Source organism: Athene noctua, chromosome 2 (assembly GCF_965140245.1).
Source record: "Athene noctua chromosome 2, bAthNoc1.hap1.1, whole genome shotgun sequence".
Taxonomy (NCBI): Eukaryota; Metazoa; Chordata; class Aves; order Strigiformes; family Strigidae; genus Athene; species Athene noctua.
This window is the reverse complement of record NC_134038.1, coordinates 157,791,426-157,809,546: the sequence shown is the minus strand read 5'-3', so window position 1 is coordinate 157,809,546 and position 18,121 is coordinate 157,791,426. Positions and strand designations below refer to the sequence as shown.

The 18,121-nt window shown below is 59.3% G+C and overlaps 2 protein-coding genes across 2 annotated transcripts; both read left to right on the top strand.

Moving 5' to 3' along the window:
• Positions 1 to 2,937: 2,937 nt before the first annotated feature.
• On the top strand, positions 2,938 to 4,694 carry TMUB1 (transmembrane and ubiquitin like domain containing 1). The gene is made up of 2 exons (XM_074898170.1): positions 2,938 to 3,457; positions 3,828 to 4,694. Exons 1-2 carry the CDS (start codon positions 3,060 to 3,062, stop codon positions 4,180 to 4,182), a joined length of 753 nt encoding a protein of 250 aa, XP_074754271.1. The 5' UTR covers positions 2,938 to 3,059; the 3' UTR covers positions 4,183 to 4,694.
• A 175-nt stretch (positions 4,695 to 4,869) lies between these two features.
• Positions 4,870 to 18,105, top strand: FASTK (Fas activated serine/threonine kinase). Its single transcript, XM_074897518.1, has 10 exons — positions 4,870 to 5,154; positions 5,718 to 6,327; positions 8,180 to 8,650; positions 9,302 to 9,450; positions 9,671 to 9,887; positions 10,099 to 10,258; positions 11,455 to 11,546; positions 11,778 to 12,429; positions 12,866 to 12,980; positions 17,625 to 18,105. The coding sequence occupies exons 1-10, from the start codon at positions 4,870 to 4,872 to the stop codon at positions 17,709 to 17,711; spliced, it is 2,838 nt and encodes a 945-aa protein (XP_074753619.1). The 3' UTR covers positions 17,712 to 18,105.
• Positions 18,106 to 18,121: the final 16 nt, after the last annotated feature.

Below are 18,121 nucleotides of genomic sequence, written 5' to 3'. Positions count from 1 at the left end.
GAGAAGGGCAACGGAGCTGGTGCAGGGTCTGGAGCACAGGTCTGATGGGGAGCGGCTGAGGGAACTGGGGGGCTTTAGTCTGGAGAAGAGGAGGCTGAGGGGAGACCTCATCGCCCTCTACAGCTCCCTGAAAGGAGGGTGCGGAGAGCTGGGGATGAGTCTCTTGAACCAAGGAACAAGCAACAGAACAAGAGGGAATGGCCTCAAGCTGCACCAGGGCAGGGTTAGACTGGCTCTTAGGAAGCATTTCTTTGCAGAAGGGGTTGTTGGGCGTTGGAATGGGCTGCCCAGGGCAGGGGTGGAGTCCCCATCCCTGGAGGGGTTGAAGAGTCGGGTTGACCCAGCGCTGAGGGATCTGGTGGAGTTGAGAACGGTCAGTGTGAGGTTCATGGTTGGACTGGATGATCTTCAAGGTCTTTTCCAACCGAGATCATTCTGTGATTCTGTGTGAATATCAAAGCCAAGTTGGAGAGGAAAACGACTCCACACTAATTTTTTTCATCTATCTTTCAAACTTTCCTTCTTCCTGAAGCCTGCAGGTGGTTTAAACACATCTGGGGAATCCCAGTCCCCTAAAGGATCACTGCAGCTCACTCAGTCTTAGTCGGCAGCTTCTCCCATTCGCCCACATTATCTCTGCACTGCACAACCCACTTACTCCCTGCCAGAGATCATGTCTTCACCAGAGTATGGCTGTTCCAGCAATGGGCTCTGCCTGTAGAACTTGCTGCCCTTTGCTGACTGCCCACCTTGTTTTAGAATCACAGAATCACTGAGGTTGGAAAAGACCCTTAAGATCATTGAGTCCAACCATATTCCAAACACTGCCACCACTAAATGATCTCACTCAGCACCACGGCTACACGTCTTTTAAATACCTCCCAGGATGGTGACTAAACCCCTTCCCTGGGCAGCCTGTTCCAGTGTTTGACAACCCTTTCAGTGAAGGAATTTTTCCTCGTATCCAATCTAAACCTCCCCTGACACAATTCAAGGCCATTTCCTTTCATCCTATCACTTGGGGGAAAAGGGACTGACCCCCCCTCTCTGCACCCTCCTTTCAGGGAGTTGTAGAGGGCGATGAGGTCTCCCCTCAGCCTCCTCTTCTCCAGACTAAACCCCCCAGTTCCCTCCGCTGCTCCTTACAGGAATTGTTCTCAGACTCTTCACCACTTTTATGTATATACAACAAAGAACAGGATATTGATTAAATGATAAAAATATTTTTGCTCTTAAGCAGAACTGATAACTTCACGCTCCTTCAGTTGCACAGGAAATTTTATCTGGAAGGTTTCATAGAATCATCACAGAACAATTTGGGTTGGAAGGCACCTATAAAGGCCATCTAGTCCAACCCCCCTGCAATGAGCAGGGACATCTTCAACTAGATCAGGTTGCTCAGAGCCCCATCCAACCTGGCCTTGGATGTTTCCAGGGATGGGGCATCTACCACCTCTCTGGGCAACCTGTGCCAGTGTTTCACCACCCTTCCTGCAAAAAATTTCTTCCTTAAATCTATCCTGAATCTGCCCTCTTTTATTTTAAAACCATTACCCCTTGTCCTATCACAACAGGCCCTGTTAAAAAGTCTCTCTCTCTCTTTCTTATAAGCCTCCTTTAAGTACTGGGAGGCCGCTATAATGTCCCCTCCGGACCCTTCTCGTCTCCAAGCTGAACAACCCCAACTCTCTCAGCCTGTCCTCACAGGAGAGGTGTTCCAGTCCTCTGACCATTTCTGTGGCCTCCTCTGGACCCGCTCCAACAGGTTTCCAATGACATCCCATAAATTGGGAGTGACTGGAGAGCACCCCTGCAGAAAGAGATCTGGGGGTGTTGGCTGACAGCAGCTGTGAGCCAGCGGTGTGCCCTGGCAACCAAGAGGGCAAACCGCATCCCGAGTGCAACAAACACAGCGTAACCAGTCAAAAGAGGGGATTATCCTGCTGTATTTAGTGCTGGTGTGGCTTCACCTTGAGTATTGTGTGCAGTTCTGGCTGCCACCATTTAAAAAGGATGTGAAGGTACTTGAATGTGTCCAGAGGAGGGCACCAAAGCTGGTGAAGGGGCTGGAGGCACGTCCTGTGAGAAGCGGCTGAGGGCCCTGGGTTTGTCTACTTTGGAGAGGAGGAGGCTGAGGGGCGACCTCACTGCTCTCTGCAGCTTCCTGGGGAGGGGAAGGGGAGAGGGAGGGGCTGAGCTCTTCTCCCTGGGATCCAGGGTCACGTGGGAACAGTTCCAAGCTGCGACAGGGGAGGTTTAGATTGGACATTAGGAACATTTCTTTACTGAAAAGGTGGTCAAACCCTGGAACAGGCTTTCTCGCGGGGTGGTTGATGCTCTAAGCCTGTGAGTGTTTAAGAGGTGTTTGGACAATGCCCTTAATACCACGCTTTAACTTTTGCTCAGCCCTTAAGTGGTCAAACAATTGGACTAAATGATTGTTGCAGGTCACTTCTGACTGAAATTGTTCTATTCTATTCTATTCTATTCTATTCTATTCTATTCTATTCTATTCTATTCACTGCTCCCAACAGCAATCCTTCCCTCCTAGGGGTCGCCCCCTTTCCTCCTTTGAAACTAGGCCCAGCTGCTGCCATCCTCATAGCCCCTTCCTCCAGCCGCCCCAAAACCCCACGTCTCCTCAGGCTGAGCACAGCAGGGCCGAGCATTTCTCAAACCGATAATGGCGGATGAGGGAACTGTTTGGCCGAGGAAGCCCGATGGCCCGGCCTGGCGCGGGGCACGCCGGGAGGTGTAGTCCCGCCTCCGGGGCTGGGCACGTCCACCGCTGGGAGATGAACTACATCTCCCGGCGTACCCCGCGAGGAAGCTTTTGCGCAAGCGTAACTCAGAACTACGGCTCCCGGTGTGCTCCGCAGGACCCGCCTCCGCGCATGCGCAGTTCTTGACTACAGTTCCCGGCGTGGCTTGCGGTGAGGCGGAAGCGGCGCTATGGCGGCAGGTGAGGGGCCCGGGCCGGCCGTGGCTCCGGTCGCCTGCGGTCCGGCGGGCTGACGGCTCCGCTCTGTGTCCGCAGATCAGTAGCCGGTGCCGCCGCCATGGCGCTGATCGAGGGCGTTGGCGATGAGGTGACCGTGCTCTTCGCGTTGTTGCTGTTTGCCGTGGTGCTGGGGCTGGCCTGGGCCTCCACCCGCGCCCCCGAGCCCGTCGCGACCCCCCGCGACGCCGCGACGCTGCCCGAGGAGAGCCCGAGCGCTGCCCCAACCCCTGTCGAGCACAAGGCCCCAGCGGCGGCGGCTGGAGCGGCTCCCGATGGGGCAGGCGGGCTGGCAGCAGGGCTGAGGCCCCGGGCCGGCCCCGCACCAGCGCAGGGTCCCGTTGGTGAGGGGGACGGCGGCCCCGCCGAGCCCACCATGGTGCTGCGGCTGAAGTTCCTCAACGACACGGAGCGCCTGGCCCGGGTGCGCCCCAGTGACACCGTCGGGGCCCTGAAGAGGTGAGGGGCAGGGCTGGCTGCTTCTCCCGCGGCACCACTCAGGGCTTTCCCGGCTGGGGCGGCGCTTGGGGCATCCCCGAGCCCCGCCGATGGTTCCTTCCCTGCCGGGAGCAGCGGGAGCTGCCGCTCTTGCCCTTGTGCTGGTGCTTGGGCCTGTGCTTGTGGCTGCCAGGGCCATCGGGCAGCCCATCACGGCAGATGCCTTCGCTTCTGGGAAGGCCTGGGGCGGCTGATGGTAGAGCGTGGGCACAGGGGTGCAGGCAAAGTGGGTGGTCAGGGGGGCGCGTTTGCAGCCTCCTTCTGGGGAGGGGGTGGACGGAGGGGACACTACCCTGGCAAGGGTGTGACATCTCCTTGTCCCCCACCCCAGGGCCTATTTCCCCGGGCAGGAGCAGCAAGTGCGACTGATCTACCAGGGCCAGCTGCTGCGTGATGACACCCAGAGCCTGGCCGCCCTGCACCTCGCCCACAACAGCGTCCTGCATTGCCACATCTCCCAGCACAGTCCGGCCCCCGCGCCTGCCGGCCCCCACGCCTCCACCGACCCCGTGCATGCCGCCCTCAACGTGGGCAGCCTCATGCTGCCGCTCTTCGTGCTTATGCTGGCCGTGCTCTGGTACTTCCAGCTGCAGTACCGCCACGTCTTCACCGCCACCGCCACCACCTTCCTGGCTGGCCTCACCCTCCTCTTCAGCTTCATGGCCTTCACCATGTACCGCAGATAGCACGGCCCTGTACCCCAAAAGGAGCTGCTGCACGCGGAATACAAGTGGTCCTGGGTGGAGTCTCCCTGCGCACCTGAACTTGGGAGGGATGGGGGGCTGAGCCATGGACTGTGTCCCCCACGGGGGCTCCCAAGGAGCTGGTGTCCAGGCAGGGAGCAGGCAGCCTGCCCGCACACCCAGTCCCGCCGTTCCGGGGCCGGGCAGCGCAGCAGCGGGGGTTGCTGCAGGAGCGAATACTCCGCTACTTCTGGGGAGGGGACGTGGGGTCCCGGGGCCCCCCCACAGCCCTGCACGGAGCGTCCGCCTGGCCCCCCCATCCCACCTGCCGCTCCCGTGTCCGGCTGGCTCTATGTGCGGGAGCTCCTGCAGCCCCCCGGCACGCTGCTCCCGCCCGGGATGGTGTCCGTCCCCTCCCGCCCCGGGGCGGGGGCTGCTCCCCGGGGCTGCCGGGGGTCCAGAGGCTGGCGGGGAGGACGCGTTCCCCGCTGCTCTGTTATGATTAAAGAGGAAGGACTGTGAACGATCGCGGCCTCCCGGTTCTGTGCGCCGCGGGGTGGGGGGAGGGGACGACACCTGGGCGGCGGGGGACACCGGGGGGCCGGGAGGGGCGGGGCTCCGGGGAAAGGGGCGTGTCTTCCGCCGCGGCGCGCATTGGGCGGGGTCTGCGCCTCGGGCCACGCGTTCCGCATGGCCGCAGCGCGCCTGCGCCAGCCGGGTCGCCCCGCCCCTTCGGCGAGACGCTCGCTCATTGGAGGACGGGTGGCGGTTTACTTGCATATGCCGCTACGGACGCCGCAAGGCGCTCGCGTGCTGGGCGCCGCCCCCGGAAGTGGGGGCTGCGCGCGCGAGGGGGCGGGGCCACGACTTCCCTCGGCCCGACGGGGGGGCTGTCGGGAAGATGGCGGACTCGGTGTCCGGGCGGTGCTGAGCGGCCGGGGCGGCGGCGGGTCCCAGCGCGGCCGCGAGCGCCATGTAGGGCCGGGCCGGGACCGGGGGTTGGTGGGACTGAGGGCCGGGGCTCGGGTCGGGCACCGCGGGGCCGTCTAGGCCGGAGAGGTGGGAATGGGGGACCCCGGGGATGGGGGGCCAGGTCCTGGTGCGGCCCAGCCAGAACCGGAGGTCCTAGCACCGGGGGAGGGGAGGGTCGGGGCGGGGCGGCCCTGGAGTCCTGGTACTGGACGGGGATCTGTGCGTGCCGGCCCTCCTGGAACAGGAGGGGGCCTGCGAGCTGGCGGCCCCAGGAGAGGCGGGGGGGGGGCTCCGTACGCCAGGGGATATCACGTTGGGGACGCTTGTGCAGGCCAGTGGTCCCGGGACAACGGCGCTTGTGCGGGCCAGGGGACATCGAGCCGTGTGGCTTGAGCAGAGTCCGGGTCCCAGTACCAAGGGGGCTCTGGGGGCGGGGGGACCTCAGAACAAGAGGCCTGTGTAGGGCAGTACCCCAGCACTGGGGCGGATCTGTGCGGGTGGGGGGTCCCTCGCTGGCTCCAGCCGTTCCAGAAGCACAAACTCACCCCCCCACCTCTTGTCCCCAGGGTCTCCCGGTTCTCCAAAGCCTCTCGAGCCGCCCTGCCCTCGCCATGCTGCGCCTGCTGCCATGGCTCCGTGCTCTGACCCGGGAGAGCGTGCGGCCCGGAGTCCTGCAGGGCCTGGCTGCTGGTGACAGGAGTGGGGCCGGGATGTATCCCACCTGCTACTGTGCAGGCAAAGCTAAGCAGCGGGCTGTGCTGCTCCCCTTGGACCCCTATGGCCATGGGCTGCTGCACACCTTTCCCCCGGATGCCTACAGGACTCGAGGCCATGGCAAGAGGAAGAGCTGGAACTTCATCCACGAGAAGATGAGTTATGACACCTTCTTCACAATGAAGCGTCTGATAGAGCGCTCGCGCAGCGTAGGAGAAGTGCTGCGGTGGGTGACGCAGAACCCCAGCAAGGTGTCTGCCAGCCACTACCCCATTGCCCTGCACAAGCTGGGCCAGCTCTTGCAGCAGCAGGGCCAGGCCGCAGTGAACGGGGAGAGCCGCGGGCCTGGCCAGATGCTGGAGCAGCCGGAGTTTCAGACGCTCTGTCAAGCCATCATCAGTGGCTGCTCCAAGTTTGATAATTTCAGCATCGTCAACTGCCTGTATGCCGCTGCTGCGCTGGGTGAGTGTCACAGGCTGCCTGCATGGGGTCACTGGCAGAGGATGGGGGAGGCGGGCAGGGCAGCGGGACACAGGCTGTTGCTTGGGTTTGTGAGGTGAAAGGAGAGTTTGCTGGTCTGTCTATCACAAGAGAAGGAAGGATGTACCAGAGCAGGAGCTGGTGTCTGGATGTGTGTGGATTTACGTGTGGTGGTGGCCTTGTGGCAGATGGAGCTGTGCTCTTTGAAGGAGGAGGTAGCGGGAAGGGAATCAGGTAGACTGACTGCTTGGAGAGGGGGGCTCGGCTGGCTGGAGCACCTGGCGTGTTGGCCTGAAGGGCAGCCAGCACTGCCTTGTTGGATAAACTGCTCCTTGAGTTTTGTTTCAGTCCCTGAAAATCAGCAAACATCTGAGCATCAAAGTGTGAGACACGAGATCTTGGCTAAACCCTTTGCAAGGCACAACCCCTCTGCCATCAGATATTTAATATTCAGGAGAAAAAATTCAAGCCAGTTTGGGTTCCTATGTAGCAGTCTGTGGGCTGCCCAACGGGCTGTGTCCAGGGGGCTCCCCCTTTGCTGGGCCCTGAGGTCCCTGTGGATTCTCCCACCTGTGAGGAAGGAATCAAGTCTGGCAGTGTCCTGTGACAGCAGGTGCCTGCCCTCCCCACCCTAGAGGTTCCTGCCAGCCCCACGCTCCTCTGTCCCACACACACGTCTCCTGCCATTCTGTTTGCTTTTTTTTTTCCCACCTCAGCCGCATGCTGGGCTGAGGCCTCGGCCGAGCTGCGTACGGAGACGCCCGGTCCTGGCCGTGGGTTGATGCAGTAACTCTAGATCCCGCTGAAGGGAGGAGGGGAGAAGTTTCTGCTCTTCCCCCCTCTGTCTCACGTCGTCTTGTGTTTGTTGACACTGAACTCTGGGCTGCCAGGCGCCTCTCCCCTCAGCTGAGCTCCCCCCCGGCCTGCTCTGGTTTTGACCCACACTTTGTTCTCCGCCAGTTGCCCTTCCTTGCTCACCACGCTTACCCGCTCATTAATAAAAATGCTAACCCGCCTTTTTGAAGGAACAAAGCAACTGCTCAGACCAATTCTTCACTTTCCACCTTCTGACTGATTTTTGATTAATGATAAAACGCAGCAACTTACCCCATGCTGCCTTAGTTGCTTTAAAGCCCTTTTGAAAATTGAAATCTTGTCAGCTGGCTTAGGAGACCAGTGGGCTACCAGGGCCTCATACAGTGCATAATGCTTCATGCATCTCCTGAAAATATCTCTCCTGACACGTGAAGGATGGCCTTTGCCTTTTTTTGCAACCGCGCTGTGTGCCTGGTCTCTTGTCTTTCCATGGCTGAATAATACATCCAGAGTTGTAGGAAAGTATTTTCCCCAGGAGCTGAGTTTGGAAGACGAAAGCTAAACTAGAAAATGGGAGAAAGTTAGAAATGTGAAAGGATTAACTCCTGTCGTACATGGACAGTTTTTAATCTCGGTAATGTGTTAATGTCTAACTTGTTTTCCAACCAAAACTTTTTAAAGTACTTTTTGAGGTGTGTAATTTATCTGTAAGAAGTTTGAGACTTAAGAAATAAACCTGGCTTTTGCAGTTGAACGAAAGGTCTCCCAGTTTGGTGAAGTGGGTGGGAATAATCCAAGAGCTCCAAATTACTTTTTCCAGGGTGCGGATGCACTGATGTTCCGGTCAGGCTTTGCCAAACTGGTCCTCTTTCCCCTTTCCCTTTCTCATTTTTGGTTTGATCGCCAACAGGGCAAATCTGTCCTTCTCCAGCTGTAGTCTCAGGCCTTACAAGGAGGGTTGTGCCTAGCGAAGGTGAGAGGTGGGGTCCGGGTGTCCCTAACCCCTTCCCTGTTGCAGGCCTGCCTGGGGAATCGCCGCTGGTGCGAGTGCTGGAGGACGAATCCCGGAGCCGCCTGGGCCGCTTCAACCAGAAGGACGTTTCCATGGTCTTCAGCAGTGTGATGAGGCTGCACCCGTCCAGCCCCCACCCTCTGGTTGAGTCTTGCCTCAGCAGTTTGGAGCGGCACCTGGAGAAGGAACGTCACCCCCAAACCCTCTTCCTGCTCCTCTCCTACTACCGGCTCCGGGCGCAGGCACTGCAGGGACACCCAGCCTCCGACCAGCAGCTGATCAACAACCGCAAGATCCTGCGCCTCGTCAGGCACACGCTGGGGCAAGTGAGTGCCATGCGGGAGCACGAACTGGCCCTCTTGGACGAGATGCTGGCTCTGTGCGCCCAGGAGGCCAACAACAAGGCCCTGGAGGCCATCTTCAGCTCTCAGCTCTTCTACGAGAACCGCCAAGAGCGATTCATCCGCAGTATGGCAGGTGAGGGCAGTGTCTGCCCAGGCAGGGTCCCGGCCTTGCCCGCTGTGTCAGCCTCTTCCCCAGTGCTGGGGCACGCTGGGTGCTGTCTGGGCATTTAACGGCCTCAGAGCCTCCTTTTTTGGCCCTTTTTTTTGTGACGGCACCGGCTAGGGCCTTGCTGGGCACCGGGGCCCGCAACGGTGAGGCTGGAGCAGGAGGTGCTCTGTGTTGTGGCCACCTTGTCACTGACTTCCCAGCCTAATGGGAACGGTCAGTGTTAGGTTAACGGTTGGACGAGATGATCTTCAAGGTCTTTCCCAACCAAGGAGATTCTGTGATTCTAACCCTTTTTTGGGGGGCTGTGAGCCTACCTTACATGGAGACTGGGCACAGGTTGCTTGCGGTGGGGTTTCTACAGCAGGCCCCACCCCGTTCCGTGCACGTGCCAGCCATGCCTTCTGGGTGCGCAGGATGGGACTCTGCCCTGGCCTCTCACAAACCCTGTAACTTGATGGTTTCTGGAAGCTGCCTGGGTTTTATGGAGAGATGGCTCTGCTGCCTGGGCCTTCTTACCTCCCACCTGCCTGTGCTGCCCAGGCTGTAGTGGCTTCTGGAGAGCTGCAGTTCGGACAGATATCTGACGGATACCCTGCTGTGGTTTGCTCTGTGCAGAGTGGCTCCCCAGGAAGGCAGAAAACCTTACCCCCTACACCATGGCCCTCATCGCCAAATATGTGGCCCGGCACCGGCTGCGTGAGCCGCGGCTGCTTGATACCATTGCAAACTTTCTCCTGAAGCGCGGGGAGCAGCTTGACAGCAAGGTGAGCGTCCTCCTCAGTTTGCGGGGGTTGTCTGGGGCTGGGGGAAGCCACGTCCCTTCTCTGCCATCGGGCTGGGGCATCTCTTTGGGGACCCACCAGGATGAACCCTGATCCTCACGGGTTGTGGGAGCCTGTTTCTGCCCAGCTCTGGGCAGGCCTGGGCCTGACCTGTCCATCCTGCTGCCTGGCCTGGCCTGACTCCCTCTCCTCCTGCCTGCAGGTGATCCAGAAGCTGGTTTTTCCCTTCAGCCGCATGAATTACCGCCCATCCAACCACAGTGAGCTCTTCCCCAAGCTGGAGGCCATCCTGGAGCAGAAAGCTGGCAGCTCGCCCCTGGCAACCGTCAACATCCTCATGTCCATGTTTCAGCTTAGCCATTTCCCCCAGACCGTCCTCCACCAAGTCTTCTCCCCAGCCTTCATCACCAATGTTATGAGTATGTCAGGCCTTTTCCAGGGCCAACCCAGCCGTTGGAACTCAGGGCTGGGGTGGATTTTGAGAGCCTTGGGCAGAACAGACTTCCCCTGGGAGTGCAGGACCACCTTGCTGGCAGTCAGCGTCCCCCTGGGACGCATGGCGGGGTGAGAAGGGTCTAGCCAGGTCGGGTCTAGCCAGGCTGGGTCTAGCCAGCTGTCTTCTCCCCACAGGCAGCCCCTACGCGCTGATTGTGCGCCGCTACCTCTCGTTGCTGGACGCGGCAGTGGAGCTGGAGTTCCGTGATTACAGCGGCCCACGCCTCGACCCACGGTACCGTGTCCTTATGTTCGAGCACGCCCTGACAGCCGACGAGGCCAACAGAAAGTACAGGTCAGTGCCAGGTGACATGCCAGGGAGGGAAAGGAAGGGAAGGGCTGCCCCGGAGGGGGGGAGCGTGGCTGGGAGCATGGTTGCTGGCCCCCCCGCTGCCTGTCTCTTGCAAGTGTCACCTGGGACACAGGGTCTGTCACCTTGTTCTGTCAGGATCCCAGCTGAGGACAGTGCTGGTGTAAAGGCCCGTATGCCAGGTCTAAAACTTGTAGAGGAGCGATACAGAATCACAGAATCAGACAGGGAAGGGATCTCACCCCTGTACTCGGCACTGGTGAGGCCGCACCTCGATGACTGGGTTCAGTTTTGGGCCCCTCACTACAAAAAGGCCATTGAATGACTCGAGCGTGTCCAGAGAAGGGCAACGGAGCTGGTGCAGGGTCTGGAGCACAGGTCTGATGGGGAGCGGCTGAGGGAACTGGGGGGTTTAGTCTGGAGAAGAGGAGGCTGAGGGGAGACCTCATCCCCCTCTGCAGCTATCTGAAGAGCTGGGGATGAGCCTCTTGAACCAAGGAACAAGCAACAGGACAAGAGGGAATGGCCTCAAGCTGCCCCAGGGCAGGGTTAGACTGGCTCTTAGGAAGCATTTCTTTGCAGCAGGGGTTGTTGGGCGTTGGAATGGGCTGCCCAGGGCAGGGGTGGAGTCCCCATCCCTGGAGGGGTTGAAGAGTCGGGTTGACGCAGCGCTGAGGGATCTGGTGGAGTTGGGAACGGTCAGTGTGAGGTTAATGGTTGGACCGGATGGTTTTTTCCAACCGAGATCATTCTGTGATTCTGTGATAATCATTTAGGCTGGAAAAGGCCCTTAAGATCATCAAGTCCACAAGTCCAATGCTGCCCAGTCCACCATTAAACCATGTCCCTAAGTGCCATGTATACAAGTCTTCTAAATACCTCCAGGGATGGTGACTCAACCAGTTCCCTGGACAGCCTGTTCTAGTGCTGGACAACCCTTTCAGTGAAGAATACGCTGGTGGCATAGCAATATCAGGAGGAGCTTTGCTGCTGAATGAGCTGAAGTGTGTTCTCTCCTTGCCCCAAAACAGCAGAGCCCAAAGCTAAAGACTCTCCTTATTTTTCACTCCTGGGGGCCTTCACATCTGTGTGCAGATGCATTCAGAGGGAGAACCTGGGTTGGCAGTGCTTGAGGGGCCCTTCCAAGCGCATCCTCTGACTCTTCTTTTTTTTCCCCTCAGTTACAAGGGGCTGGTGGCTGAGGCCCTGCGGCAGCTGGTGGGAGAAGAGTGCTATCGGCAGGACGAGGTGCTGCCCCCAGGATACTGCACAGGTAGACTGGCTGGGCGCCCTGCTTTGGGCCAGGACTGTGGCTCTGGGGAGAGGGGGCTGCCAATTGGGATTTGGGGGGGCTGTGGGTGCAGCAGAAACCCTGCAGCTGCCTGGCTGCCTGGGGGAGGCCTGAGAGTGGGACGTTATTCAGGGTAGAACTAGATTTGGCGCGTTTGTGGGGAGAGGGGGTGGATCTGGAGGCCCAGCGCTGATCCTTGTTCTCTCTCTGCAGACTTCCTGCTGTGGATTAACCGCTCGGGCACTGTGCTGCCCCTTTCCCGTGTTCCCGCAGCCTCCAAGGCTCCCTCTGCCCACACTACAACCTCCCCCACTGCCATTTCCTTGCGCTCAAGTGTCCTGGCCCTCACCTCGGACTTGCAGGACTTTGCCCCCTTTGCTCCAGAGACACCAAGCAGCCCCCCAGGCTCTCGAGAGAGTAACCTGGCTGGGCGATTCTTGCCCACACTTTGCCCTGCCCCGGGGGGCCCCTGCTACCAGCCTCCCTCGGACTATTACTGCAGCCTGAGCAAAGAGTCTTCCCTGGAGAGCCAGGGCAGCTCCACGTTAAGCAGCCCATCCGAGTGCCTCTCCGCGCAGCCGGCTGGCACCCCTGACTGCTCCCCCAGGGGCACCTCCACAGCCACCCTCTTCCAGTTCCCCATCGGCAAGATTCTGGAGGAGGAGGAGGAGGCGGCAGTGGTGGCAGCTACCACTGGCTGCCCTGGGCACGATCACAACTGCTTCCAAGGGGAGCAGGCCCAGGAGGAACCCGAGGAAAGGAGCCCACCCCCCAGTGAGGACGCCTGCCCTCCGCCCTCCCCGTGCCGGCCCAGCCCAAAGCGAGGCCCTGGCGACGGGCCACAGGGAGCCGAAGAGATCCAGAGGTACCGAGCTGAGCCGGCCCGCGTCCCCCCTCCCTTCTGCATCCCCTCTCCCTGCATGCCCAGGGCAGGGGTGGAGTCCCCATCCCTGGAGGGGTTTAAGAGTCAGGTTGACCCAATGCTGAGGGATCTGGTGGAGTTGGGAATGGTCAGTGTGAGGTTGGACTTGATGATTTTTGGGGTCTTTTCCAACTGAGATCATTCTGTGATTCTGTGACACTGGCTTCAGCTCCTGACCCCCACCCCCCAGCCCCCTCCTGCCCCGTGCTGTCGCACCCCTATACCTGCCACCCCTGAGGCCCCAGGGTGGGCACGGGGAGGGTGGGGGGTGCTGCCCTTCATCCCTCAGCTGTTCCAGGGGCGTGGGCACTGCTGTTGCCTGTAGGTTCTGTGGGGTGGGGTGACGCTGTGCTGCTCCCCCCAATTCTGTCCTCTGCAGGGTGGTGCTGTCGGTCAATGACAAATGGCATTACTGCCAGAACTCCGACATACTGGTGGGCTCCCGAGCCATGAGGGACAGGCACTTGCGACTGCTGGGCTACTGTCTTGTTCAGGTAAGCGAAGGGGGGCTGCCCCTTTCCTTTCCCCACCTCCCCTTCCAGGCAGAAAACACCCGTGACCATGCAGCAAGATGGGCTGGAGAGCAGGCATCCCCCCCCGCAGTAAACACCCGGTGGGAGCCATCCTTCCACACTCACTGCTTGCGAGAGGAAGCAGTGACTCATCCTCATGCCTCCTTTTTTGCCCTCCCCCCACCCCAAGACTTTTTCCACGAGCCTTGGCAGAAAGCAGGGACAAAGACGGTGGGGGACAGCCCCTTCCAACCCGACCCGGGTGCTGGGCAGTGGCAGGGAGAAGGGGAAACTGCCTCAGCCCGGGCCCCGCAGATGCGGCAGCGGTGTCAGTGTTGGCCGCAGGGCCTCAGGGTGGAAATTGCGCAGGGCCGTAGCTCAGGCTGATTCCCTTTGCTGTGACCCCGGCTGTCAGTTCTGCAGCGTGCCTCTCTCGCTGCTGTGGGTGGAGGTGAGGCCAGGCAAACCTCCCTTCGGTGTGTGTTTGGGAGCCCTGGCCTCTTTGGTGGCAGCCTCTGGCTGGTCTGTGGTGAGAGCCGTGAATGGAGAAGCCCTGGAGGCTTCACCACTGCCTTCGCAATTGTCTTTGGATTTCTTGGGGAAACTTCAGATGTTGTTTTAAGGTGTGCAGCTTCTACAAGACCATTTGCAAGGTGAGTTTTAGCTTGAGGATAGATCTTTCTGAGGAAAATGAGTCAGGAATGCAGGTTTCATATTCCTGTTTACTTCTCCACTTCAGAGGTCACCTGAATTACAGTCATAGATCTACCAAGCAGTTCCATAACTATTTCTTTAAAGCTTCTTACCTCCCCTGCTGCTGACAGCGCAGTGTGCCAGCACGAAGCTCCTCCTAATTTCATAATTTGCAACGTACATAGTTCAGAAGCCCTTTGTTTATGCATAGCTTTGCCAGTCCTGTGACTCAAGTTGTGGTATTTCCTTGGAGATCCTGACTCGCAGAGCGGCAGAGCGGGACCGACTCTCCCGTGCAGTGTGCCCTGTGTCTCCCTCTTTGAGCCTGTTCATTCTTCACACTTGCAGCATCTGGGGCCAACAAGCACTGTTTTAAACCTGCTGTCTGGTCAGCCGACGTGGTACTGCCAGATCTGGTGCCACGAAGAGCAGCTCTGCGGTTACCTTCTTCTTGTGGTTGTAGAGGTTGCTTCCCTTTGGCCACCCCTTTGAGACGAAGAGCCCCAGGCAGTTCAGCTTCTTCCTGAGTTGAAGCTGCTTCGCAGCTCAGTGGTTGTTCTTGCTCTTCTCACTTGAGGTTTATTTCCTTTTCTTCTGACACCTTTACAGCATCACAGAGCAGTTGAGGTTGGCAGGCGCCTCTGGAGATCATCCAGTCCAACGCCAGCTCAGCTAGAGCGGACTCAGTACCATGTCAAGTTTTGAACAGCTTGGCAATAGGTTGCTTTCTGGGTAACCTGTTCCAGGCTTAAGTCTGGTGCTGCTTTACCCTCACAGTAAAAGAGGTTTTTCTTATCTTTGTGGGAGTGGGTGTAGCTTTTTCTTCCGTTCAAATGGGCTTTCTAATATTCTAGGTTTGTGCCTGCTGCCTCTGGGCACTGCTAAGAGGCTCTTGTCTTCTTTACAACCTCCCATTGGGTATTTGTACACACAGATAAGACGTCCCAGTCCTTTTCTTCTCCATCTCTGTCAGCCTCTTCTCACCTATCATCCCCCTAATCATCCCTGTGGCCCTAGACCCTCTCCAGTCTGGCCACGCTGTGTTTTGGGGGGGCCCAGCACTCGGGTGTGTCTCCCCAGTGCCGAGTAACTGAGAAGGATCACGGTGCTCTTCCTCACACAGCCCAGGATGCTGTCGGCTGCCATCGCTGCGAGGGAGCACTGCTGGCCCCCATCATGACCCTCACTCCCTTTTCTTTAAAATCACTTTCCAGCCGGTTGGCCCCAGCCTGTGCTGCTGTGAGGGATCAAAACTGTGGCCCTTTTTTACCTGGGGGCCATTTCTCAGCCTGTTCGGGTCCTTCTGAAGAGCAGCACAACTGGCTGGTGTGGTGGCTGCTCCTCCCCATTTATGTGCTGTCCGCAGCTGCACTCGGTCCCGTCGTCCAGGTCGCTAATGAGGATGCTAAACGATGTTGGCCCCTGTACCGACTCCTGGGGTATGCAGCGTGGGGCTCAGTCCAGCTGGACACGGTGCCTCCATTCACAGCTCTGGCTATTCAGCCTTCCTTATATTTTAATTTAAAGCCTTCTCTTGTTGGCTGCCGCGTTGCCGTATGTCTGCTGGACGGGTGCTGGGCTGCCTGTCGTGTCTGGCACGCTGCTGAGCTGTCTGGGTATGTCTGGGTGACTGCGCCAGGGCCGTGCTCCTCCTTGGATGCCGTTGATCTGTAGCAGGTGTGGATTCATCAGGGCTTCCTTCCAAGACAGCCTGCTCCTTCCATGGCATGACAGGCTGCTTGTGCCCGGCCCCTTCCTTGCCTGCATCCTCCGGTTGGGCCTGTGGGTTGCTTCCACCCTTCTGGAAGTGGTGGGAATCCTCCTGCCCTCCCAGACCCTCCACTCTGCTCACAGATGCTCTTTTCCCTGATGGTCCTGACATTTATTGACAGCCAACTCTTTTCCCTCGGAAGTTCAGAATTATCTAAATTGGAAAAGACCTTGAAGATCATCCAGTCCAACTATGAACCTCACACTGACTGTTCTCAACTCCACCAGATCCCTCAGCGCTGGGTCAACCCGACTCTTCAACCCCTCCAGGGATGGGGACTCCACCCCTGCCCTGGGCAGCCCATTCCAGCCCCCAACAACCCCTGCTGCAAAGAAATGCTTCCTAAGAGCCAGTCTAACCCTGCCCTGGTGCAGCTTGAGGCCATTCCCTCTTGTCCTGTTGCTTGTTCCTTGGTTCAAGAGACTCATCCCCAGGTCTCTGCACCCTCCTTTCAGGGAGCTGTAGAGGATGATGAGGTCTCCCCTCAGCGTCCTCTTTGCCAGACTCAACCCCCCCAGTTTCTAGGTAAGGATGTGCTCCTTCCTTCCCAGGATCCTCCCCTGAAAAATGACCATATTTACCCTTCCCACAAACACTGTCCTGGTGCTCTCTGGCACTGCTCCCTTCCAGCCCCTTTGGTTGAAGGCGCTTTCTTCTGTGCTGTCGATCCTTCCATTGTGTTGGAAGGATGAGTCCGCAGAGCTGGGTGCTGAGGAAGGGAGCATAAAGCGGTGTAAGGAGGTGACTGCCAGAAACCTTTGAGTCAGACACACTGCGCCCAGAGGACTCGGTTCCCTCTCCCCAGGCAGAGTTAGCCGCTGCCTTCACCCCTGGCCTGCGTGGGACTGTCGGAGCAGAGCGCCTGCCCGCAGCCTCTTCCCTGCCTGCAGTTTGTGTTGCCCATCGCACCTGCTCATCCGTGGTGGTCACAAACAGCTCCTGGACCCCACAGAGTGCCCTTGTCAGGATCTGGCCTTTCTGCGTCGTCCCCACGTCACCAGTGTCGAGTCTTCCCACTCTATCCCTCCCCCCTGCCTTTCTCAACAAGATGGGGATAAAAAGCTTCATCCTCTGCAGGTCCCACTCCATGAGCACTGGCGGTGCCTTAAGAGGCACCGGCTGGACCAGGGGAGCTTCCAGCCCCCCCAGGTTGTGTCCCCCCAGTCCCTGACACTCCCGGGGAGGGATCACTGGTGGCAGCTGGAGTCTCTTCTTATTCCCTGTGGATTCCTTCCGGGGGCAGGGGGGGCTGTTGCTGTGGCAATTTGCGATGCTGTTGGTGCTCCCAGCCTGGCGTGCGGCCTGGTGTGCATCTGGGCTGGGGTGGGGGGGCCTGTGGAGGTGTATTTTTAGAGACTGGGTGTTTTTAGAAAAACAAAGTTGCTGCTGGGCTGTCCCCAGACAGTGACAGAGACGAAGGGGAGGGACAGGGCACAAGCCCAGACCCATGTGGGTGCGTCTGTCTTGTGGTGTCCCCAGGCTTGTGGCCCTTCGGGGGGGGTTTCAGCTGTAGCTTCACAGTTCACCTTTCCTGGGGGAGGGGGGGAGTCTCGGGTCCCCCACAGCATCTTGTACCAGATCCCCTGGGTGAAGGGAGGGGGGCAGTTCTGGTTTTGTTAGTCCCAGTGCCGTCGTTTCCTGACAGACTGGGTTTAAAATGATGTGTGGGGGGAGAAATGGTTCTCTGGGCTCAGCTTGCTCCCCCAGCCCTTCCTGGGGGGAGCTGCTGGCTGCCCACCCCCCCTGGGCTCCCCCACCCTGTGCAGCAGCAGGGGGGCTGGGTTTTGCTCTTCCTTCCTCCCTGGTGGGTGGCAGCTGGGGTTCAAGGTTGGGGTGAGGCTTGAGAGCTCCACAAGTGCGCTTGGTTTGGCCCATGGCAGGGATTGGGGGACAGGGCTGCCTGGGGGAGCCATGCCCCCCCTCTTTTCTCCAGGGAAGCACCCCCCTCGCTGCACCTTGCCCAGGGTGAGTGGGAGGCCTGTGCCCTCTCTCCCCAGGGAAGGAACAGCACTGTCCCTCCCCACCCCGGGGGCCTGAGTTCCACTTCTCCTCCCTACCTGCCCCCCCCACACCCCCCAGAGGGCTCTGGGTGCTGGTGTTGGGGCCGCTCTGATGGTTTCTCCCCCCCACCCCCTGCCCACTCCCCTCCCCTCCCCTTTCAGCTGCCCTACACGGAGCTGGAGAAGGTGAGTGGCATCGAGGAGGCCAAGCACTACCTGCGGCAGAAGCTGAGGGAGCTGCGCTTCTGAGGGACAGACACCCCCAGAGCCCCTTTCCCCTTGTGGGGGGGACCTGGGGGGGAGATGGAGCTGCCCCCCCCATCCTGGGGGGGCTTGGGGATGCAGGGCCAGGCCGTGCCATGGGGCTGGGGTAGTGTGAGATTATTTATTGCCATTAGTTGGGGGGAAGGGGTGTGACTTGACTCGTGCGTAGGGGAGTGTTTGGGTGCTGGGAGGGGGGAAAGGTCCCTTTTTTGCCCCCCCTCTGCCCTGGCCCTGTTCCCCCAGCCCTGTCTGCAAGAGTTGCTGCAGGGGGGCCTGGCCTCAACGCCCAGCGGTGTTAAGTGGGGGGGTGGTGGTGTCCCTGTGCCCCCAAAACCACTGCTGGGAGGGAAAGGGGGTGGGTGGGGCTGCAGCAGCCCCCCCCACAGGGTAGGGTT